The 25,652-nt window shown below is 44.5% G+C and overlaps 1 protein-coding gene across 1 annotated transcript in view; it reads left to right on the top strand.

The window, feature by feature from the left end:
* The window catches only part of LOC138745796 (E3 ubiquitin-protein ligase PDZRN3-like), a 496,353-nt gene that overhangs the window by 2,745 nt on the left and 467,956 nt on the right, over positions 1 to 25,652 (top strand). The window contains exon 2 of the mRNA XM_069903108.1: positions 4,353 to 4,439. Coding sequence (XP_069759209.1) covers positions 4,353 to 4,439 — 87 coding nt within the window. The remainder of the gene's footprint in view (positions 1 to 4,352; positions 4,440 to 25,652) is intronic.

Genomic DNA, 25,652 nt, shown 5'->3' with positions numbered 1-25,652 from the left:
AGAAGAAGGGACATTGGTTGAATGTGCCAGCGGCACCAGTTTAATCTGGTCTTCACATTCCAGCTGGCCCAGGCATGACTTCCTATGTCTGTCAATGCCTTTGACTCCTTCAGCATTGCTGCTGTTCTAAATACAGCTGTTCATTGGAGCCCTGCAGTGACTGAAATCAGGGATTACAAGATGACCCTTCAGCAGTTCATTGTGTTGTGGCTGAACCTCTCAAACAGGGCCCCAGGCTGTTGTGTTTGAACTGTTGTCCGTCTTTGGAAAGGTGGTCGAGATGTTTTCCAATTGATTTGGAGGCCGAATGAACTTGTGCAGAGATGAGGAATGGACAAGTTCTGCAGTAGAATGAAAGGTTGAAGACAAAACTATGAGGGAGGTAGATGGGCAGTGTTTGATGTTTTTTCATTGATGGGTGTTGCAAACAAGAGAGCAATGGTGCGAGGAGAAGAGGGGTGTCAGGCTTTGAGGGACCAGAGGGGTTCCCCCTTCCTTGCAGTGTATTTGAAATCTTGAATGCACTGCTTGAGAAGGCCATGGTGGAAAGAATTTGGAACATTTAAGAAGCATCTTGGTGAGCACTTGAATTGGAATGGTATGGAACAAAGTGTTCAGTGGGGCGATTGTAGTGCTCCACGTGGACACGTTGAGCTTGTTTCCGTCCTGCGCCCTCCATGTAGAGAATCCCAATTCTTCCTACTGACGAGTTGTTGAACCACATTAATGATCTTCTGATCTACTGGGCAACAGCTGAGTCAAGCAGGCTGGTATGTAGCCTTTAAAGAGCTAGACCACCAGCAAAATCAAGGCCAGAAATGTGGCCTCAGGCCCTAATCAGTGCGGATCGGCACCTCCACAATTTCCACAGGGCTTTGTACTTAGCCCACTGCTCTACTTGCTTTACATTTATGACTTTGCTGACGATGGGCTATAAAAAGGGACGATGAGTCGGCATTTAGGAGGGAGATTGAAAACTTGGTGCTAACATCTACCTTGCACTCAGTGTTACCAAAACCAAGGAGTTGATTGTGGATTTTAGGAAAGGAAAACCAGAGGTGTATGATCCAGTGATTGTTGGAGGATCAAAGGTGGAGAGGGTGAGCAAATTTAAATTCCTGGGAGTCACCATTTTGGAGGATCTTTCCTGGACCAACATACACATGGCATCGTGGAGAAAACACATCATCAGGAGTTGGCGGCAGTTCATGTGATGTGATATCATGTAAATACTCTGACAATAAATTTGGCTGTGAACTGTGAGGTTCTGTATTACATCTGAAACCTTGGCAAACTTCGACAGATGTGTAGAGGAAAGTGTGCTGACTGGGCACCTCGTGGCCCCTGGTATGGGGGCACCAATTCTTTTGAGTGGAAAGCGGAAAGCCCTGCAAAAGGTAGTGGTCACAGCACGGAGCCAAGCTCTTCCGACCATAGTGAAAACCTATATGGAACGCTGCCGTTGGGCAAGTCATCAAGGATCCGCACCACCCAGGGTGTTCTCTGTTTTCGCTGCCAGGAAGTACAAGTGTCACAATGCTTGAAACTCCAGGTTCAGGAACAGTTGCTCCCCCTCCACCATCATACTCCTCAACGACAAACTCAATCAGGGCCTCATTTAAAGACTTACTTTGCACATTATTTATTACTGAATTTTTTTTCTATTTTACACAGTCAGTTCGTTTACAGTTCTCTCTTTTGTATATGTATTTTGAGTACAGCTCACAGTTACCAATATGAAGAAATTCTGCCTGGACAAAGAACCTCAGGGTTGTATGTGATATCGTCTATGTACTGTGACAATAAATTTGTACTTTGAGAATTCTTACTGGTGGTTCATCACTCAGTTTGAAGGGGTTAAAATGAACAGGCGAAGGATCACTGTCAGGAAAACGGGGATAATGTGGTAACTCTGGTGGAAGAGAGCACTAGTGTACCAGGAGCACTTGAGATAGGTGGAACCACCACTCCCTGTTGTCTCCTCACAAACAAAATATTTCTGCTTTCCCTTCAGTGATTAGAAGCAGTTTATGAATATAAAAGTAGTAGTCTTTACCAGCATTTAAATTAATATTTAGTCATGCAGCTTGGTAACAGGCCTTTTTGGCTCATGAGCCCATGCCACCCAATAGCACCCAATTGACCTAGAACTCCTGGTATGTCTGAACGATGGGAAGAAACTGGTGGACCTGGAGTAAATCCATGCAGGCATGGGGAGAACGTACAAACTCCTTACAGACAGCGCCCCTTCTAGTTATGCTTCTAATTTCTTGCACGGTCAGTTGAATGTACCTTGAGCCATGTTTAATTTCTTTAGGATAGATAGGTTGCTATTTGCTTAATGCCTGTTCTTAAGATTAAGGGGTGGAGATGAATTTGAAATGGAGCAATAAAACTGAGCCTAAATTCTCATAATTTTTATTGTATGATTTTAATTGACAGTCCTGGGTGTGAACAATCTTCCTTCCATTCTGGATCCCAAACCTGGCCCATATGAAAAGAGCTGCATAGTGATTCAATGCATTGAAGGGCACATTTTGCTTGCTGGAGTTGAAGGATTGATTTTAATCAGTAGCCCTTTTGAGATTCTGTCAAATCACCTGCCACTCTGCTGGTCATAAGTGGAGGGCATGGTTTTGATTGGGGGGGGCATTGATTGCCAAAGAGATTAGCTTGGCCTCCTGGATGCAAGAAAACAATAGTTCTCTAATGGGGAGATGAGAGTGAGCAAATTAAGTTGTGCACAGACCCTTGATGCAAAGGTATGGAGGGCAATTGATCAGATTCATGGAATGCAATTCCTCCCACGGGATATTGGAGTACAAAATGATGCATGGATGGTCAGACCCATCTGGAACGGTGTTCACTTTATGGATTTTCCAGAGGGATGCATTGTCTTTACAGGGCAACCTGTACTATCATTGCATATTATTCCAAGATTAAAATTGCCCCAATGATTGGTTTTGGATACACCAGGGATAATTTAAAAAGGTATTTAAAAAATAAATTGTGACGTTGAATGCAAATGTTTTGGAATATAATCAGGGAGACTTTTTTAAAACCGGGTAGTAGAATTAGAGCCTTTTCCCCGAAAATCGGAGTAGTAATCTCATTGAAAATTTTATTTGCCTGTGGTCTTTGATGCATCGTTGGTCTCCAGGATCATTTCCTTTGTGTTGCCTGTTGGGAATTTGTCAGATGACGCTTGCCACATGTAAGCAAGAAGATCTGACATTATCACAGGAGTTCCTATTACGTGGAAAAATGCATTGGAAGTTTGCGAACATGTGCCCCATCTTAGCTGGCTGTCAGATGTTGGTGAAATTATGAATGTTGCTTAAATTTAAAAATTTAAATCAATATTTGAATAAGTTTGTACAATTAAAAAAAAAAAATCTTCAAATCATTACAGGACAACTCCCTGTGCCTATTTTGAGCCGACTTCAAAGTGAGTCTGATCCTGGAAGTCAATCGTTGAGAGTGTGGTCATGTAATTATGGGTGAACAGAAGGTCATAACTCATGTTAAAGCAGTTTTATGCAAGCTCCGCACCACTGTTCTTCCTGATGCCTTCCCATTCACATTGCAACGATTTGCATGTGATCTGCATGTTTAAACTTTAACTGAGACAAAAGTCAAATCAGTCTGAGCTCTTGGTCCCTCTGAGCAATTACCTATTACGGTTTGCATTGACCACTTGTTTAAATGTGTGGGGAGACCAGATTTGGTTAAAACTGGAATCCGGCTCAAACTGGGAAGATTTAAGTTAGGAATTAATGTCCAGAATCACCTCATCAAACAAAGTGATCAATGAATGATGGATCTGATGCTTTGACATGTGCGTTGGATGTTCTAAACTACTTAATAGGCAAAATCCTTTTGAAAACCAATCACCGTTGTAATGTCAGAAATACTGCCAGTTTGTGCACAATGCAGGATGCACATTGGCTGGGATAACAGAGAATCCCCCCAACTTTTTTTTCCCACCCACCATCCCAATTCTTCAGCATAACTTTAAGAGATCTTTAACACTATCCAAGATTGTAGAATGGACATTGGTTTAGTATTCCATCTGAAAGATGTGACCTTTGAATCGATTGGTATCCCATGAGAATGTCAGCCTGAAATTTGGAGTTCATTACTGGTCGTGGGATAAGGCTTTAGAGGGGACTGCCACCTGGTTAATGGTTCATGGCCTTGTGGTTTGGGTGATGAAGGCAAAGTTCAATTGTCATTTCACAGGAGAGGACTGCTGAAGACACTCAGTTGTATTTGGAGCCACTAAAAATTTTTAGTTTCATTGGTTTTTGAATGCTGCTAATTTGTTTCATTATTTTATTTTATTTTCACAGGGTGGAGAAACCAGACCATTAACTGTAGTTTTGCACAGAGAAAATGACACGCTTGGATTTAACATTATTGGCGGAAAACTTAGTCCGGTGAGTTCAAAGAAATCTTGATTTTTGTGTGGAACGTTTTGTTTTGTTTCTTTATCATGTGACTTCTGAGAAGCTCTTTGGCAACTTGTATTGATGGTGACTGCTCCTAGTGCTGGTATTTTGTCCACCAGATGTTGATAAGGAAGTTGGCTCAGCAGATGTTATGACAGTGTTCTCAAAAACATTCATGTGCTTGGAATCTGACATTCGAATGGACACTTCACCACACAGCTCTCTGCTGACAGTAGTTTCATCACGGCCGAATACAGGATGGAATTGGATCACCGCCCAGCTCAGCTATCATACTGAATATTTTTCTTTTCCTCTACTGCTGCCCACTTCACCGAACCCAGTGAATATATCTTGCTGTTCTTTTCTCCATCATGTATGAACCAAGCTTCTCGTGGAAGGCAGCAATACCATTTGAGCAACCATCCCCTGCGAGGACAGATTCCTTGGGCTATCCTGTTTCTTTTGAATTCTATGTGACATCCTATCTCAGAGGATCTTTCCTGGACCCGCACACTAATGACATTGTGAGGAAAGCACGTTGGCGCCTCTACTTCCTCAGGAGTTTGCTGAAGGTTTGGTATGACATTGGAAACCCTGGCAAATTTCTAGAGGTGTGGTGGAAAGTGTGGTGAGCAGTTGCATCACAGCCCAGGACGTCACAGGCAAAACCCTCCCCACCATCGAGAACATCTACGGGGAGCGCTACTGTCGGAGAGCAGCAGCAATCATCAAGGATCCACACCATCCAGCACACACTCGGTTCACGCTGCTGCCTCAGGAAAGAGGTATCGGTACCACGAGACCAGGTTCAGGAACCGCTGCTACCCCTCCACCATCAGCCTCCTCAACAACAATCAGGGACTCATTTAAGGACTCGCTCTTTGTATTTTTTTTTCCTCTCTATTGCACAGTTTGTTTACAGTTCTTTGTTTGCATGTGCACATGTGTGCAGTTTTTTTTATTTGGCACTACCAGTAAGTGGTAATTCTGTCTGGCCGGCAGGAAAAAGAATGTGATGCCATGCATGTACTCTGACAATGAATCTGAACACAGAAGTGCTGGAGAAACCCAGCAGGTCATGCAGCATTTATAGGAAGTAAAGGGTAACTAACGTCACAATGAATTCTATGTTTGATTATGTTTTTTATTCTCTCAGCTTTATTTGCTATCAAATGGCGTCATGTTTAAAAAGCCCTCCAAAATTGCCTCCTCTGGTACCTCTTTCAAACGGTCCCAGCTGATTCAAGTAATCTCTTCTCAGCAGTTTAAGTGAAACATATAAAATGTTAAGATAGAGACAGTAGGGGCCGTTTTCACTAGTCGGTGAAGCGAGAACTGGTGATGTAGCCACAGATTTTGGGGAGTCGATTCAGGATGTGATTTTCCCAGAGAGCAGTGGATTCACTGCCCAAGAAAGCAGTGGAGTCATAAAATATATTTAAGACAGAGTCTGATTGATTTTTTTTTTAAACCTCAGAGTCAAATTCAAAGGTTCCTTTTATTCACATAAATGTAACATACAAGACAGGTTTCAAATTTTGTCTGCACTAAGGCAAACAAAGAGTTGTCTAAACAGTAGGAGGAAGAAAAGTAAAGGAGATTCCATTCAGAGTCGCCCAGTGTCTGTGGACCCGCCTTCAGAGCTTTTGTAGCCTCACAAACTCTAGCTAAAACCACTGGCATCCCGAGCTCCAGGTCCAAACCTCTGATAAGAGCAGGAACCCTTCAACGCCTGAGGCCCTTTGGGAGCCCTTCTTACCCTTAGCATCCTCTTGAACCTTGGTTCCAATACCTGGATCCCATGAGCCAGTCTCCCACAGCCCGCAGCCTGTGTAGGTCCTGCAACTGCAAGTTGCCAGCCGTCTGCAGGCAGTGTGTCCTTCGCCCGGAGGTCAGAAATGGGCAACCGCATGTGTGGGCCCTTCATCCCACTGAGCCCCTCGCCAGGGTTGTCTACTATATTTCTTCTCTGCGGGGGAGGAGGGGGTGTCCCCCTGTTTCTGGTGCCCTGCACTGGTCCTCATGATGTGCAGTCTAGCACAGGCGTCGCCGTCTTGGTCACAGAACTGCATGGTTTCAGGATTTTTTAAAAATAAACTCCATCTGCTCCTTTAACAGGCCGTTTAAGAGCTGTCAACATCAGTAGGACCATGGGGAGCAGTACTGTGTCTCTGGTCCCTGCTCTCCCGGGCCTGCACCAGCGGCAGTGCCACCATTTTGGGGGAGGGGGTGGGGTTAGGGTTATGGAGGGGATTAAGAGGTATGGGGAAAAGGCAGGTGATTGGACCAAGTCCACAGTCCGATCTGCCATGATCTTATTGAATAGTGGAGCAGGCTCAAAGTGTCAAATGGCTCCTAGTTCTTGTGTTCTTATCCTTTTGTTCATTTTGTTGCTGTCGTAAATGCAAACACCAGAGACCCAAGTTGTAATTACCTGTACAGTGTTGAAGGAGTGTACAAACTGGCTATGGGCCTTTATTCCGTTAAAGTGGTGTTGGTGGGGATAACTGTCGAAATGTGAATCACAAGCTCAGAGGATGCTTGTAATTATAGTCGTAGTTACAGAGCATAGAAACGGGTCCTTTGGCCCAATTTGTCCATGTTGGCCAAATTGGATGAGCCAGCCCCATATAATGGTGTGTGGGCCACATCCCTTCAAATTATTCGTCTCCATGTTCCTGTCTGGATGTTTTTTAAATAACCTATTTGTAGCCACCTCTACCACTTCCTCCTTTCTTGCACATGCCATCCTCTGTGTGAACTGTTGTCCTCGCAGTTCCCTCTTGCCCAGGCCCTCCTCACCCCCTCAGGAGCCGGGGCTTATGCCTCCTACCCTCTCTTGAGCGGGCCCTGCTGTTCATGGTCAATCTGTGCTGCAACCCCTCCTCTGTACCAGCTTCCCACAGCCCCAGTCCTCCCGGTCGTTCCAAAATGGGTCTACCCCGCACACTTGAAACTCTTCTGATGAATGAGCTGCACAACTCCACGTTGTTCTTAAAAGTCCATCACTGGCGTGAGAGGAGGAGGGAAAATTAAACTCTGCAGTTCAAAGGTGTGGACATTGCAGCTGATGATCCATGGAATCAGATGTTCATGGCTAAAGCCATTGGTTACATTTCCACCCAACTCATTGCCGTAAGTGCCGCTTCTTGACCTATTGAACACAGCACCACAGAAGCAGGCCTTGCGCCAATCTAGTCATGCCAAACCATTATTCTGCAGTTCGCTGACCTGCATTCAGGCCATTGCCCTCCCTATCCCATGTCGTAATCCAATTTTTTTTTTCAATGTCAGAATTGAGCCTGCATTCATCCCTTCAGCTGGCAGTTGGTTCCAAACTCTCACCGCTCTCTCCCCAAAGAAGTTCCTCCTCGTGTTCCCTTTTTAAGCATTTCCCCTTTTACCCTCAATGGAGGAGATGAATTTAGAGTATGGACCAGTACATGGAACTGTGATGTTGTGGTCATCAGAGACTTGGCTGGAGGAAGGACAGGATCGGCTGATGCAGGTATTGGGGTTTAGGTATTTTAAAAGAAATAGGATGGGAGGTAAGGGGGTGGGGTGGAGTAGCATTACTGGTCAGTGATAGTATCACAGATGTAGAAAGGGAGGATGCTGTAGAGTGAGTATCTACTGAGTCAGTGTGGATGGAAGTCAGAAATAGGAAGGGAGCATTCACTGTACTGGGAGTTGTCTCTAGGCTCCCAAATAGCCCTCGGGACACTGAGGAACAGATAAGTTGGCACAAATTACAGGGTTGTTGTCATCAGAGACTACCACCTCCTGAGTGCAAGAGGAATCAATGGGGCAGAATTTGTCAAGTGTGGACCAGCCGACTAGAGGCCATACTGGATCTGGTACTGAGTAATGAACCTGGTCAGGTGGCGGACCTCTCATTTTGGTGATTGTGACCACAACTCCCTGAGCTTCAGCTTAGTTATGGACAAGGATAAAAGAAGACAAAATGGGATAATTATTCAATTGGGATAATTATGTGACCTTGAGCAGAAATGGTTTCATTTTAGCCAGAAGAAATGAAAAATGATCATAGAAGGGAATAGTCATCAGCTATAAAAAAAGTATGAAATGTGTGTGCACATGTGGATTACATACAAGCAGGAAAAGCACAGTAATAATTCTGTCGAGTTAGCATTAGAACTGGTGCAGCTGCTAACGTGTGTCAGTGCTTCCATGCAATTCTTGAAATACTTTGTTTATTTCAGCTGTTTGATCCAGCGTATTTTGAGACGTGCTCTGGTTCTGTCAGGGAAAGAATTTGTAAAATGTTTGGTTTGAATTTACTTTGTTTATCATTAACATAAAGATTCTGTACAAGAGGGCTGGAGAAACTCAACAGGTCATGCAATATCCTAAGGAATTGAAAGGCGGTCAATGTTTTGGGCCTGAGCCCTTTTGTCAGGAATGCAGAAGATCAGGCAGACGCCTAAATTAATATATGTGGGGGTGGGGTGGGGGGGAGTGGGAGAAGCACAACTTAACAGCCAAGAAGTTATAGGTCCATACAAGTGGGAGGGAAGAAGAGAGGGAAACTGAGTGGTGATAGGGGAAGATGTCCAAGAGGGACAGCTTTGATAGAAGGAAGGGAAGGGGCTGGGGAGTTGGAGGAAAGGAGAAGGTGGCCTGGGGGAGGCGCTCAACTGAAATTGGAGGTCGACGCTAATGGTTGGCGACTGCCAAGATGGAATACACAGTGTTTCTCCCATTTGAGGGAGGGGGGCCTCACCTTGGCAGTACCTGACTCTACGGGCAGACACGTCGGTGTGGGAACAGTGCCGCCAGTCTGATTTTTGGCTGGTTCTGATGAAGGGTTCAGGCTGACTCGCCAACTGCCTTTACTTCCAGTGGATGCTGTGTGGCCTGCTGTGTTTCTCTGGCCCTTTAGTGTTCGGCACTGGACCCCAGCCTCTCCAGACCTCCTTCTTTACCACCATTTTTCTTTATTCTGTATTTTTTTTTCTTAGCTATGTTTTTGAAAACGGAACACTGATCGAACCCCCCCCACCTTTCCAACTCTTCCATCGGGTTTCATTTTTTTGGATATTTTTATAGTCCTTAACTCTTTTGGTTCAGTTCTAGTTGCCTCCATGGCTTCTCTGTTCCACATCTCTGAGCTTTTTTTTTTTGCTGTGCAGGCCATTTCTTCCCAGCTCAAGCCATCCTGGAGGATTTTTGTGTGCGTCAGTGCCTTTTGCAGGTTGCAGACTGACTGTCTGCCCTCCTCAAAGTTCTGCAACCACAATCAGTGAAATAACCCATTTCCTTTCCTCTGGGATGTACCTAAAATTGAGGAGGAAGACACTGAACTGAGTGAGAGCTTGCTGTAATTCACGATAACCTGAAATGCGTGGCCTTCCCATTGGAATTCCAATAATGAGTGTTCACATTAATCATAAAGCAAGTTGTTCTGCTTGGCAAAGCCATGGCAATATTTATGCTCCAGCAGTGCCAATAACAGTTGATTTCTCCGGGGAGCTATTGTGAGTCTTGCAATGTGTGAAATAGAGCAGGCAGAGAACCTTTACAGAATTCAGCTGAAAATCTGAGTGGCTCTCTGGTCAGAGGAGCAGTAGCTGTTCATTCTTCCATGAACTCCAGTCTGGGATGTGCATGTCGCTGTTAAGTATTGGTGTCTGGTTTATGCCAAATTTGGAAGTGAAAGTCGTCTTGCCCGGTCTCTGCAGCTTCATCAGATGCTGGATGATTGCTCTTGCATTTAAGCCCATAGGAGCAAGATTTCTTTGACAACAAGGGTCACAGGCCCTTCATTGCTAAAGCATTCGTATCCTGAGGCTTGAGGCTTCTCCAATCTGGCTAATCCTTCCCTGCAACACTGGGCGAGCACTATGTTGCACAAGAAAGGGGACTGAGATTCAAATTCGTTGTCAGAGTACATCCAAGACGTCACAGACAACTCTGAGATTCTTTCTCCTGCCGGCGATTATTGGTAGTACACATGTAAACAAATATAGAACTGTAAACAGATAACAAATATAAACAGACTGTACGAGCACAATACAGAGAGAGTTAAAAAAAAATCAATAAAGTGCACAAGTAAGAGTCCTTAAATGAGTCCCTAATTGAGGTTGCTGCTGAGGGGTCACAGCCGTTCCTGAACGTGGTGGTGTGAGTCTTTTGGCATTGATACCTCTTTCCTGATGATACCAGCGTGTGTGCTGGGTGGTGTGGATCCTTGACGATTGCTGCTGGTCTTCGACGCTGTGTTTCCATTAGATGTTCTTAATGGCGGGGAGGGTTTTGCTTGTGATGTCCTGGGCTGTGTCCAATACCCTATAAAGGGCTTTATGCCCAGGGGCATCAGTGTTCCCGTACCAGATTTTGATGCGGCCGGTCCGCAGACTTTCCATCACGCATCTGTAGAAATTTCCCAGGGTTCCTGATATCATCCCAAACCTCCGCAACCTTCTGAGGAAGTAATGGCACTGATGTACTTTCTTCGTGATGCCATTAGGGTTCCATTATCCTGTTTGGCAGATGTGATCATCCAAGTTCAAAGTTGAGTATGTTTCACCTTTCAGTGAGATCATGTGTAACTGGTGTCTGTATATTTCCCAGTATTCCTTCATATCGTTGGCTAAATGCAACTGCCCAAGCTCAAATTCAACGAACAATTGGTGGAGTATTTAGAGTGAAGCAAATTTAACATATCTGCTGGAATTAATGGTATTTCCAGATCTCCCTTTTGAAGAATGGCATATTAATTGTTAGACAGTGCCCCCTAGATCTAGATATCCCATCCAGCAAAAAAGTTGATTTCTCTCCTTTTCAAGTCAAGTTTATTGTCATCTGATTGTACAAGTACAACCCGATGAAGCAGAGTTCTCCAGTCATCGGTGCAAAACATGCAGACACGCAGCCAGACATAATGCACGTATGGACAAGCAATGAACATGTAAGACGATAGTATTTTCTCCATAAAAATAAATAAATATTCTTTTGTACCAATGAGACCCTTGGACAGTTTGTGTGAGCAGTTCCTTTGGTCGCTCAGCATTCTTACTGCCCTTTTTTTTCTTTGAAAATTTAAAAACTTAAGATAATATCTTCAACACCTAATTGGAAGGGAATAAATCCCTTCCTGTAATTGTTCATACTTTGTACATGGAGTCCCGGTTTCATTCTTGCTGGAAGCCAGATGCTACTCCATTCATGTTGCCAGGATGTCAGGGCCTTGAACAGCTAAGCTTGTTTCCCCTTCAAGGCAATCCTCAAGGCCAGAGTCCTTCTAATAATTTGTTGTACCTTTCCATGATGTTCTAATAATGGACATTTTAGTGCTTTGAAACATCTACCACCCAATTTCATTGCCATTTTGAAAGTACTAGTTATGTCAAAAGTGAATAACTTCACTTTTGCTTTCGTTGAAATTAGTTTTTTTAAAAAACCATTTTATTCACTTGATTAATATTTCATTGTATAGTTTTGCTGCCGTCCTCATTTCTGTGGATGCAGTTAGTTTCTGAGGTTTTGGAATACTTTTCTGAGATGGTTCGTGGGTTGAGAATGCAGTTCAGCCCATACAAATTCCCCTCCACTGACTCCATCCATAACTTCTGCTTGGAAACATTTGAAAAAGGGACAGTTTCTTATGTGCTGTAATCAGCACAAATCTCAAATTTGTAAAATTATACTGCCTTTGTAGACATTCCAGCTACGATTTTTAAATTTGTTTCACTTCATGAATTGTTCATTCAAAATCTGAGCTTGGCTGATTGTGTTGAGCCAATAATATGACATGGTACATCAATATGTATGAGATGTTTGATCTCCCTGTAACTCTGCACTTACTGAGTCTTGTGGTACTAAATATGAGGTGTCCAGCTTGATTGTTTGCAGAAGAAATCCTGGTACACATGACGATGAACTTGAAATAGTTTCTTCATGTGGTCTCAATGTGCATCTTTACAAGAACCATAGAACATTACAGCATAGGACAGGGCCTCTTCGGGCCTGTTCCATTGTTTTCTTTTGTAGAATATTTTATTTTTGATTTTCAAGACTCACACAAATCCAAAACAACAGTACCGTCTTTCTCAACAATGTTATATTATCTTATCCATACCTTCCCCTCCACCCTCATCCCTCTTCTTTCTCTCCCAGACCCTAATACCACAAGGAAAAGATGATGTAAATTAAACAAACATAAAGGACCAAAAATCTATAGAGTCGCAGACCCTTACAACAACCATGTATAAACTCAGAGTAACACAAAGTAAAATGAAGAAGATACGAAACAAGAGCTCGTCATCTGTGCCCCGACCCACTTTGTTTATCTCAATCATTCTATCATTATTATGGATTTTTACCTTTCTTCTATTTTGGAATAGAATAGAATAGAATATTCTTCTATATAATTTCACCCTTAAATTGTACATGATTTTCTCCAGGGGAATGAATACAACTCTGCATTTTCTTATTCCATTGTGTAACATTTATCTGGGAGTTGGACTTCTTCATGACCATTATACACTTCCTGGCTACCAACAAGGTGACATTCACAAAATGAAATTTGGTATTTGGACAGTGTAAAACACATGCCCGTAATGCTCCCCAGGAGGTACAATTCTGGATCTTGTGGAAAATCCACCTTTGTAATTTTTTTCTGAATGTCTCCCAGGTCCTCCCAGAACAGTCTCACCTTTGTACACAGTCAGGTTGAATGGATAAAGGCTCCAATCGCCACACCACATCTAAAGCACATTTCCGAAACATCTGGGTTAGATTTACGTAGTTTTTGTGGTGTGAGGTACAATTAATGCAGAAAATTGTATTGCACCAACCTGTACCTGGCATTAATAACTGCTGGCCTGTTCCATTGTTTACACCCTGACCATCTGAGTGCCTGCCCATTATCCTTACTGACTGTATCCTGATGCTGAGTAAATTTCATCTTCAGTTTCTTGAGAGGTGCTTTGTCAAATGTATTCTGGACTTCGGTGCAGATGACAAATACAGACATTTGCTTCAATCTTCTTAATTTTTTAAGAATTAGGTTTCAAGACGGCCAATGTCATCCTGGTTCTAAAGAGCGCCTCAATGACTACTGCCCTGTGTCACTGACCTCCACCATTATGAAAAGCTTCAAGTGTTTAGTGATGGAACGCATCAACGTGCACCTCCCAGAGACAATGGACCCACTTCAATTCGCCTACAAATGGAACTGTTCCACTAATGGTGCTGAAGCCTTGTCACTCCACTTTGTCCTGACCCACTTGAAAAACTGTTCAACACGATCCCATTAACCAGTGAGGTAAAGTTTTATAGCACTTTGTCCCATCAGAACAAGACCATTGATCAGCACATTGATCCCATTATAATCTCCTCTGCTCCCCTGAGTCTGCCAACCAGGGTGGGGAAGTTTACGGGGCTCTACGGGCACCTTATTGCGGCCAGTTAATTTGCTGAGTTGCATTCCCTTGGAAAGTGGGAGGAAAGCAGCGCACCCAAGGAAAATCCACGTGGTGACAAGGAAAATTATGCAAGCAAGCTCCTTGCCATGGGCACTTGAGGTCAAGATTGAACCCAGCACAAAGACCATAGAACAGCACAGGAACAGGCCCCAAGCCCCACATGCCTATGATGGACATGATGTTCAAACCAAATGGAAAATGTTGCTTGCACTGGATGGATACTCTCCATATTCATGCATCTCTCGAGAAGCTTCTTCAGCAATAGCTTCAATCACTCCTCCTTGCATCCTGTTCCACTCACCCACCACCCTTTCGGTGAAATATTTGTCCCTTAAATGCATGTAAGCAGCCATTGCCACACTAAAAGACTTGTTTTCTTTTCACCTCACTTGAATATTTTTACATGTAGTCAATAGGAGAGAAGTACGGAAGAAACCAAAACTTGACTGCTTCGCAGGGAAGGGGTGGGTGGATGGGGGGGGGGGAGGGGGCATAAACTATGAGCAGAATCTGAAGGCCAAGGAAAGGTTGATAGTGGCTGGTCTAAAGGGTGACGCTTTTACCCTGGGAAAATGATTCTGACTATCCTGCGTAGCTGGAGGTGTGAGGCAATGGCTTCACCAGCCGCCACCCAAATCACCACATTTTGAAAGTTCTTCATTAGTTGTGAAACACCTGGGTATTCTGAGGTTGGGAAAGGCACTTTATAAATATAGCTGGGAGCATAGGGCACCAGAAACGGAGAGTCCACCCCCTACTGAGAAAGGGGAGTCACCAGAAAGGAGTTCAGCGGGTGCGGGCTGTCGATGCCTTGTGGTTGAAGGACCCTCATGGGCTGGAGAGTGGCTCATGGAAGCCAGTTGTCAGACTTGGGAAGTGGGAAGGTGCTGAGGGCAAGTAGGGCCGAAGGTTTCCTTATTGTATCTGGAGCTCAGGCTGCCAGTAGTTTGGACAGGAGTCTGAGAGGCTGCGGGAGCGCTGGAGGCAAATCCACAGACATTAGGTGTCTTTGAAGGGTCCCTCTTTTGCTTCTTTTTCCCCTATTGTTGGGGGCAGTGCTCTTGGCGACTCTTTGCCTTATGGCAGACAAAGGGAAATTTTGTGTTTATTACATTTTTTTTATTGTTAAATGGCAATAAAAGGAATCTTGAATAGTATCACACTGCTGATTTGGAATGATAGCAGAGGAACGTATGCTGATCTTTCGTACCAGAGAAAGAAAGTCTCAATTTAACGTCTTGGCTGAAAGATAAAGCAACCGCAGCATGTCTGCAGTGACTCAGCTCAGCTGGAAATGAACCAAACTTTTGTTTCAGAAGCAAACTTAATAAATGCAGCTTGAAGCAGATAAGTTCTTATCCTGTGGATGTCTGAATTTATGGATGAGTTGCCATTAAATAATGTTGCAGGAAATCTGCTTAATTACTGTAAGAAGAAGGGAAAGAACAATGCTGACTAGAAGTAATAATTAATTTGATTAAGTCACTCCAAGTTGTGGCTCATTTTCTTAATGTAATAGGTTGAGCCGATAGCAGTCGGCAAAGTCAGTGTCTCTGGTTGGGGTTCATGGCGTTGCAGCCTTCCAGGTACCAGCAGCCCAGGTTCAATCTACACTCGTCGAGGTGTCTGTGTGGAGTTACCACGTTCTTGCTGTGGCTGTGTGGCTCAGTATGCATTGGGCTTCCCCCCAACATCCCAAAAGGTTTGTGGTTAATTGGCCACTGCAAGTTGCCCACAGTGTGTAGGTGAGTGGTAGAATCTGGGGGGAGTGGGCAAGAATGTGAAGAGAATTAAAGGAAAAGAGATTAGTGGAGGATTAGTGCAAGTGGGTGGTTGATAATTATTGTGGACTTAGTGGGACAAAGGCCTGCACAAGTCCAGGAATCTGTTACCCATTCCTGCAATTGAGCTCAAAATCAATGTTGTGGAAATTCTGTGGGTCAGTTGCGCTGTTAACACAAAATGTTAAACACAGACATTCTCCTGTCCCCATCCAGGGGTGGGCAACCTTTTAATTTTTAATTTAGACATTCAGCATGGTAACAGGCTATTTCAGCCCATGAGTCCATGCCGCCCAATTAACCTACATTCCCGGTACGTACGTGGGCCGAAATGGCCTTTTACCATGCTGTATGTCTAAATTAAAAATTAAAAGGTTGCCCACCCCTGGATGGGGACAGGAAAATGCCTGTGATTAACATTTGCCTGTGTGTTCTGTTTATGGCTTCAACCCTGTCAGCAGGGTTAACCTCACAGTCAGCGCAATGCTATTTCCACACCAGTGACCTGGGTTTAAATCCCACGCTGTCTGTAAGGAGTGTGTACATTCTCCCCATCTTTGTGTGGGTTTCCTCCGGGTGCTCTGGTTTCCTCTTGCCTTCCAAAGACGGGCAGGGGTTAGTAGGTTAATTGGTCACATGGGTGTAATTGTGGGCTCGTGGGTCAGAAGGGCCTGTCAGGAGTTGACAGGACACGGTGGAATAGTGGTCGCCAACCAATTGGTGACTCCGTGTTGTGGTGCCATTTTGTCACTTGGGTCCACCTCCTGCCTTTGCCGAAATTCAGGTGGATGTCTTCTGAGGCCAGAGGATTCACTGTGCCTCCAGTTTCGTGACTCCTAATTCGGGGGGGAGGGGGAGGGAAATGGTCAGTTGCTGATGCTCATCTGAACTCAGAGGACAACTCTCCGCCTTTAGGACCTGTGGAGACACCTGCGTAATGAGCGTCCTCCATGGCATTCCTGTCAGGGTGCTGGGCACCGTATTGCATGCGTGGACTCCCATTTACTGGGACCTTTCAGAGCCAGGGATACCGTCACCTCCTGTATGCACTTCCCCACCAGTGGTTCGGAGCCAGATGGTAGAAAAGCAAGCCAAACGCCATTGAGGCTCATGAGTGTGGGGTGATCCCGGCCACGATGACCCCTGTTCTTTGCTGGTGCTCCCCTTCAGGACTCTGTCCTGCATAGTGCGAGCTGTCTTCCCTGCAGCGTCACACTGCAATTTCCTGTATAGGCTGCTCCTGCACAATCCCCCTTCCTTGGTTTGCCTGCAGTCCATACTGTGGTAGTCTGCTCAAGACCGAGGAAGGATGAGTGGTGACTTAAGATTATGAGAGGCAGAGATAGGGCTACAAGATTATGAGAGGCAGAGATAGGGCGGACAGCCAGCGCTTTTTTCCCGGCGTGACAGAAGCACGTACCTGAGGACATCTGTATCAGGTGAGGGGAGGAAAGTTTCAGGAAAACGTCAAGCTAAGTTTTTACAGAAATGCATTGAAAGGGGTGGTGATCTAGGCTGTTATAATGGAGACATTTAAGAGATTCAGAAAGATGGATGCAAGAAGCATCAAGGGTTGTGGGTGTGAGGAAGGGAAGATTTAGATCAGCCATTCTTAACCTTTTATTGGCTGTGGCCCCCTTAGGACTGCTCAAAGTTTATGGCCCCTGTTATGTCTCTGTGTTACTAGGGATGCTTCTTAAATAGCTTAGAGATGCAAGATTCAAATAACAGAAGAGAGTTTACTTACTGATGCCTTCCACCATCTCTGGAAACTGTTCACACACTCGCATATACATATACATGTGCCCCACAGTGGTGCACGAGAGTTACTACAGTGAGAAGGGTGTATTCCTATGTGGTTACTAAATAGTTCACAATATCCTGACTACTATATAAATTTCTCGTCAAGATCAATAAAAATTTATGTTCTTAAATCATTTTCTTTCCAGTGCAACTTAAGTAACTGAGCTTGTACCCTAGTGTACTTACACAACTGCTTTTAAATAATTCTTATCAATATCGCACTGGTGGCAGTATGTTCCTTCGCCATCTTGTGGATTTGGCTGCGACCGTTGGGCTCTGAGTTGCTGGTACACATGAAGGTGATGGAGCTTGTTCTGCTTCACCTGACAACTGCTGTATTGATGTTTCGACATTAGTGGTTGTGGTCCCTTCAATTGATACCTCACTTGAGATTGGTGTTGCAGGCTTGGCTGGTATTAAAGCTTTCTGCTTCATCACATCTTGTGTCGGCCGGATGTCAAATCTGTTCCTCCTCACCTGATTGCCAGAGTCTGTCTCGACAATGTATGACCTTGGTGTCTCAGCTTCTCTGATGATCTTTACTGGGGTCCTTGTTTTCAAAATTGCTCTTGAATATGCACATGCTGCCCTTTGAAGAGTTCTGGCTGTGTTTGTACATGTTAGTTATAATGCTGGCATCCTTCTGGTTTCCTCCTGGTCTTCTGGAGAGTGTAATTTGCTTGGCAGAGTTGTTTTATATCTCCTGCCATTTAGAAATTCTGCCAGGGACTTCATGTCAGCCCTTAAAGATGTTGCTCGTTATGAGAGAAGGGTCTTCTTTTGTTTCACGACACTTAATTAGTGTGCGTTTCACAGTTTGCATTTGTCTTTCAATGAATTCATGACCTTTGGGGTAGTGTGGGGATAACAAACCCATACTCTCCGGCCAGCTTTCTGCATACTTGTGATGTGATCCTGACTATATAACAGGCCCCCTTCCCTGTGAAAAAGTCAAGTTCTGGTTTCTTCTGTACTTCTCCCTACTGACTCCATAAAAATATTTCTCTTGTGTGAGATGATAAGAAAACAATGCTTTTATTTAAATATGCTGTGGCCCCCAGGGGAGCTGTCAGGCCTTGTTGAGAATGGCAGATTTAGATTGTTGAGTGGTCCGCACATCATCGTGGGCCAAAGATTCTAAAGTAGATTCCAGAGGAGATCTCTCCAAACATGGGAGTTGTCTCCCTTTTCCTGGGGGATCTGGAGAGGAGAGCATTGCACAGATCTCTGCTGCAAATGTTTGAAGTTTATGGGTTCCAGGACTCCCTGGCACATCTGCCTTCTCTGCTCCCTGGAAAAGTGAATGTTCCAAGCAGAGATGGAGGGAAAGAGGTTGCAGCCCTTTTTTTTGAAAATGCTATTCTAATTCAGGTTGGTCTTAAGTCTCACTGCCCTGATCTTTGGGCAGTTGGTGCAGTAGGGGCAGTTAGGAGAGGAGAACTGTGTTCTGTTCCCGAGCCGTATTCTTCTAAACTCTAGCGATAACTGTAACAGGGCTGTCAAATGCTCCCTGTGATAGCTCATTAATTTTTAGGGATCATTTTTGTGAACCTGTCTGGACCATCTCCAATGCCAACCCAGTACTCCCAAGTGTGGTCTAATCAATGCCCTATAAAGCCTCAACATTAAATCTCAGTTTTAATATTCTATCACTCTCAGAATTCAGCCAAGGTTCCATGGAGCCCATGACTTTCTGAATGAGTGTATCACGAGGAGCCTTGCTTCACTAAAATCCATATACACCACATCTACAATTTTTTCATCAATTTCTTTTGTTACTTTCTCAAATATTTTAATTAGGCTCTTGAGCCATAACCTGTACCTAACAAAGCTGTACTGACGATCCCTGAGATGATGACTTCCCTAAATGCCTGGAAATCCTGCCCCTATGAATCCTCTCCAATAGTTTCCCCATCATTGACGCAAGACTCACTGGCCTTTAACTCCCAGGATTCTCTCTATTACCTTTTTTTGCCATTCTCTAATTTACCTGTACCATCCCTGTGGGCAGGAAGGACGCAAAGATCATTGGCAACTCTGCAGCAATCCCTTCCTTTGATTCCTGTGGTAAACTGGGTTATATCTTATTCAGTCCCAGGAACCTATCAATCCCAGAGTTTTTAAGAAGATCCAACACTTTCTCTTTCTGAACCTCAACATAGTCTAGCATATAGGTTTGTTCTATACTGACTCCACATTGTTCAAGGTCCCTCTCTCTGGTGAACACTGAACCAAAGATTTCATTTGGAACCTCCCCAACCTTCTCTGTCTCCAGGCATCCTCTGTTCATCACGTATGCTTAGAATTACTTGGGGCTTTCCTTAATCCTACTTACCAAGGCCTTCTCATGCCCCCATCTAGCTCTCCTAAGTCCTTCCTTGCGTTCCTTCCTGGCTACCATAAAAATCTTATCAGCTCTTCCTGTTTTTTTGCTTCCTAAACCTTTGTTTATGTTTCCTCTCACTCTTAGCTAGCCATCTCACCTCTTTTGTCAACCACATTTCCCTATCCTACTATCTTTTCCCTGTATCAGTGGGATAGACCTGTCCAGAATCCCATGCAAGTGGTCCCTAAACATCCTCCAAATTACTTCTGTGCTTTTACCCAAGAACATCTGTTCCCAATTTACTCTCCCCAGTTCCTGCCTAATACCATAGTAATGAGCCCTTCCCCAGTTAAACATTTAACCATTTTGTTGAATCTGCTTGTCCATAGCTAAAGCTCAGGGGGGTTGTGGTCACTTACTGAAATGCTCCCCTGCCAAGAGGTCTGCCACCTGACCAGATTTATTACCCAGTACTGGATCCAGTACTGCCTTGTATTGCCTCTCCTCTTGTCACATGTCCACATATTGTGTCAGGAATCAGGAAGGGAAAGCCAGAGGTTTACAATCCAATGATCATTGGGGGATCTGAGGTGGGGAGGGTGAGCAAATTTAACTTCTTGGGAGTCACTATCTTGGAGGATCTTTCCTCGACCCAACACACAATTGGCATCCTGAAGAAAGCACGTCAGTGTGCCTTGACTTTCTCAGGAATTTGCGGAGGTTTGGTATGATATCGGAACCCCTGGGAAATTTCTACAGATGTGTGGTACTGACTGGCTGCATCACAATCTGTTATGGGAACACCAAGCCCAGGATGTCAATGACAAAACCTTCCCCACCATTGAGAACATCAACGGGAACATTGCCGTCGTATGCCTCTATCAAATCACCCCTAATTCTTCAGGGGATGATGTCCAAACCTGTTTAACCTTTCCCCATAACTCAGTTTCTTCAAGTTGCGACAATATCCTTGTGATTTTTTTTTCTTCTGCCGTCTTTCAACCTTATTGTAATCTTTTGGAATATTAGAGGGAAAGCCCACGTGTTCACAAGAAAAATGTGCAAATCTGCAAAGATTTTCTCCGGAGGTCAGTATTGACCTGGTGTTACTGCAGCTGCCTCTCTCGGCCAATGTGCTGCCTGTGATTTGATTGATTGGTAGAGGCAGTCTGAGGGATTGAAGACTGCAGCTTGTTTGGTTGTGTTGACTGGGCTCAAATGAGAGTGGGTGATATAGAGGCCAGATCAGTGACATTCCAGGAATTTTTCCAGTTAAAAAACACATGAGACTCGATTTTCCTTGAAGTTTTATCAGTCTTTTCTGGAACCACTAAAGGAAATCTCCACATGCCCCCATGTCAGGTCAACAATGTTGGTGGTGTCTTGGGAATTACATGGTCAGCACCAGATGTGGATTCAGGGCACCTCCTTCTCTGGGCAAGAGGTCATAACCACAGGGTATATCTGTTGAGATTTAGGCCTGGTGAAAGCTTGGGTGTCTGAGGACAGGGGCACTTCCTGCATATCATTCTATTCTCCCAAGCTGCAGAGAAGGTGGAAATGAGTGAGACTTCTGCCCTTGGGCCCTGTGTTTCCATGCCATTGTGGTGTTCAGAGACATTTTAAACACCAACTTCCCCATCCTTTCCTGGAAATCTGTGTATGATTCACAGTCAATTAAATTTAGAGAGACAGTCCTTCTGGCTGCAATCCCCAAATGTGCCTATATCACTCACTCCCATACTTAGTCTTCAGAATGTGGGAGGAAACTGGGGCACCCAGAAGAAACCCACGCAGTCATGGGGAGAACGTACAAACTCATGACAGACTACAGGGGATTTGAACCTTGGTCTCTGGCTCTGTCATAACAGTGCGCTATCCGCGATATTCACTGTGCTGAGGTCTTGTCACCATTGTGTGATTGGAAAGACAGCATCTGGGCAGCTTGTACTATTGACCAGAATATCTTCTTCAGTGGGATGAATGAAAGGTCGAGCATTTACCACGAGATGGGTGTCAACTCCCTGCTCTTGTTAATTCCATTGGATCTAGTGTGAAGATACTTTAAATTTCTTACCAATGCAGTCATGTTGCTTACTGAGCTCCCTGTACAGACAGGATGCAGAGCTGGACAGAGAAGTGACAGATGCATCTTAATCTGGGTAAATGTGAAGTGACTTGAAGTTGGAGTATGTGGTTAATGGCAAGATCCTTAACACTGTGGAGGAACAGAGAGATCTTGGGGTCTGGGTCACGCACGTTAATAGGGTGGTTAAGAAGGTGTATGCTGTGTTGGCCTTCATCAGTTGGTGGATTGAGTTCAAGAGCCGGGAGGTAATGTTTCAGCTCTATAAAACTGTAGTTAAAACTATACTTGGAGTATTGTGTTCATTTCTGGTCAACTCATTACAGGAAGAATGTAGGTGCTTTGGAGAGGCTACAGAGGAGATTTACCATGATGTTGCCTTGATTGGAGAATGTCAAATGAAACAAGGTTGATAGAGCTAGGGCTTATCTCTTTGGAACGACGAAGAGGTGCTTAGATAGGGTGGACATCATTTTCCTGCGACAGCAATAGCAAATTCCAAAGAACGTCCATTTAAGATGACCTGAGGAAAATTTAGGGGAAATGGCTTTTATTCAGAGTGGTAGGTGTCTGAAATGCATGGCCAGGGATGGTGGTGGAGGCTGGTACGGAATTTATTGTCATGAAAAAGTCATGAATTTTGATGTTTTGCAGTAGCATCACTATGCAAACTTTCATATTATAACCATCTTACAACAACAATACATTTTTTAAAAACTAGCAATAACAGTGCACAAAAATTAAGGCTGTGTATGTGGTTCATTAATTATTCAGGAATCTGATGGCAGCGGGGAAGAAGCCGTCCTTGTGCCGCTGAGTGCTCGCCTTTAGGCTCCTGTACCTTTCTCCGATGGTAGCAGAGTGAAGAGGGCAAGGCCTGGGTGCTGGGGGTCTTTGAGGATAGAGGCTGCTATTTTAAGGCACTGCCTCATGTAGGTGTCCTCGATGCAGTAAAGTTTGGTGCCTGTGCTGTCGCAGGCTGAGTTCACAACCCTTTGGAATTTTTTCTTGTCCTGCGAGTTAGTGCCTCCTTACCAGGCAGTGATGCAACCAGCCAGAATGCTCTCCACAGTACACCTGTAGAAGTTTACGAGAGTCTTCGGTGACATACTGAACCATCTCAGGCACCTCACAAAGTAGTATAGCTGCTGGTTATACTAATTTGTGTTTGCATCAACGAGAAGGCTCCAGGACAGATCCTTGGAGATGTTGATACTCAGAAATTTGAAGTTCTTGACCCTCTCCACGACTGAGCCCTCGATGAGAACTGGGCCATGTTCCCCGATTTCCTTCCTCCTGAAAGTTCACAATCATCTCCTTGGTTTTGCTAATGTTGAGCACAAGGTGGTTGATGTGACACCATTCAACGAATTGATCTATCTCCCTCCTCAGAGACTATTGGATAGGCACATGGACATGGGTGAAGTCATTCCTGAGAGTTGCACTGTGGCATTATCTTTGATTCTTGGAGTTCAGGTGTCCAGAATAGGTCCTAAATTTGTGTGTCACAATGTCAGTGGAGCTCCAGATGATGCCATCAATCCTCCTTGCAGGTCATGATACATGAAACTTTCAGACTCTGAATTAACAACTGTCTGTGAACGTTTAGGGCGTTGATCTTTTCTGGATGAGGATGTAGAGGTCTTATTGGAAAGTGGAAATATGCAGGTGGTGGAAATTGAAAGTCAAAACAGAAACTACTCAAAAGTTTGAGCCGGTCAGACTGCATCTCAGGAGACCAAAGCCGTTAACCTTTCAGGCCGATGGACTTTGGTCAAAACTTGATGGTGCTAATTAGGGAGGGAGCATGAAGATCGAGGCATAAGGGGCAGATCTTCTGGGAGAAAAAATAGATGCAGGATCAGAGTTTGAAATATAACTGCTTGGAAATGTGGAAATTCTCTCAAAAATGACCTCATCCCAAAAGCATTCTTCTCCATCTTTATCATCTTTGTCTTCAGAGATAATTGAACCTGGTTGTATTTTAGTTCAAGGCAAAGCAGAGGCTTGGGAACCTAATGAGAGGCAGATAGGAGTTGATGGCCATTTGTTAAGTTTTTACTTTTTAACTGAGCAGTTAATTTCTTTGTGGGGAATCAAGCCTGGAGTTAGTCGTGACTTGATTCCTCACGTGAGCAGCGAGAGTCTTCGAGAGTACCACATTTTGCAGATGTACTCTGTGGTCTCCCAGCCTATTTTTAAGATGGTGTCAATGTGCCATTTTGGCATTCTGATCCATCTCTGCTTGTACAGATGTGTCCAGTTTGATAGCAAGTCGAAGGAGGCTAGAGGGACCAAGAATAAAAATGCTTTTTTTTTCCCCATTAACCAAAAGCAATTAATTTCATGTGGGTAAAGCAAGCTCCACAAGATGAAATTCGCTGGAGTTCGCCAGAGCCAAAACCGAAAAATGAATGCAAGTCAAAACATCACACAGGAACCTTCCCATTTCAATACCACAACCCACTGCCTCACCAACATTGTCCGGCCAGGGCTTTGTGCACCGCCAAACTGATTTACCCGCCAATTAGAGGATCAGTACTTTGCACTTCCACCAGGACACTTTCCAACCAGTTCAAAGTCAATGTTGGAGAACATACGTGACTCCCTATAGAATCCTGAGATTCTTTTTCCTGCGGGCCAGGCAGAATTTCTACATATCAGTAGTGCAAAAAAAAATTGTACTCGAGAAAAGTAAACAAAGAAGGAAATGTCAATAAACTGACTGCACTACAGAGAAGAAAATAAATACCAGTATTTAGTAATTAATAATGTGCAGAGTCCTTAAATGAGTTTCTGATTGAAACTGCCAATTTTTAATTTAGACATTTGGCCCAAATACCCCAATTAAGCTGGGCCCCTGGTACATTTTGAAGGATGGGAAAGAACCCAAACACCTGGAGGAGATTCATGCAGATGAGCGGAGAGCGTACAAACTCCTTGAAGACAGTGCAGAATTCGAACCTGGGTCACTGGCACTGAAATAACTTTGAGCTACACTAGCCGTGCTGCTGTAACCGTAACCGTGTTGTTTAGGAGTCTGTCAGTGGAGAAGTAGTAACTGTTCGTGGACCTAGTGGTATGAGTCTTGCGGCACCTATACTCTTTCCAGATGGCAGCAAGAAGAATAGGTCGTGTCCTGAGTGGTGTGAATACGTGATTGCTGCTTCTCTCCAATGGCAGAGTTCCGTGGAGATTTTCTCGATGGCGGGGAGAGTTTTGGCTGTGCCTTTTGCAGGGCTTTTTGCTCAAAGGTGTCGGTGCCCCCATATCAGGCTGTGATGCAGTCGGACAGCACACCTCTGTAGAGGTTTGCCAGGGTGTCTGGTGTCATATCAAACCTCCACAAACTTCTGAGGGAGTCGAGGCACTGACGTGCTTTCTTCATGATGCCGCCCGTGTGCTGAGTCCAGGAAAGATCCTGCAAGATAGCGACTCCCAGGAATTTAAATTTGCTCACCCTCTCCACCTCTGTGAGGTGGTTGCTGGTGCACCACTCGGCCAAGTTTTCAATCTCAGATGGCATTAACGTCGATCTCCAGTTTCTGTTAAACTCCCTCCCTCAAGTCTCTCTTTTCCTGCTGCTCTGCCTCCTTTCCCCAGATCCCTTTCCCCAGATTCCCACCCCCTTCCCTTCCCTCTCCTCTGAGATGTTTCCTCTCCCCCTGTCACTTCTCAGCTTTTTTCTCTTCTGCCCTGCCTGTATCCCTTTACCTGTGCCCTTCCTCCCTCCTCTTCTCCTCCCCCCATCACCTT

Source organism: Narcine bancroftii, chromosome 11, assembly GCF_036971445.1.
Source record: "Narcine bancroftii isolate sNarBan1 chromosome 11, sNarBan1.hap1, whole genome shotgun sequence".
Lineage (NCBI taxonomy): Eukaryota > Metazoa > Chordata > Chondrichthyes > Torpediniformes > Narcinidae > Narcine > Narcine bancroftii.
The sequence above is the reverse complement of the archived record's forward strand: the minus strand, read 5'-3'. Positions and strand labels throughout refer to the sequence as shown.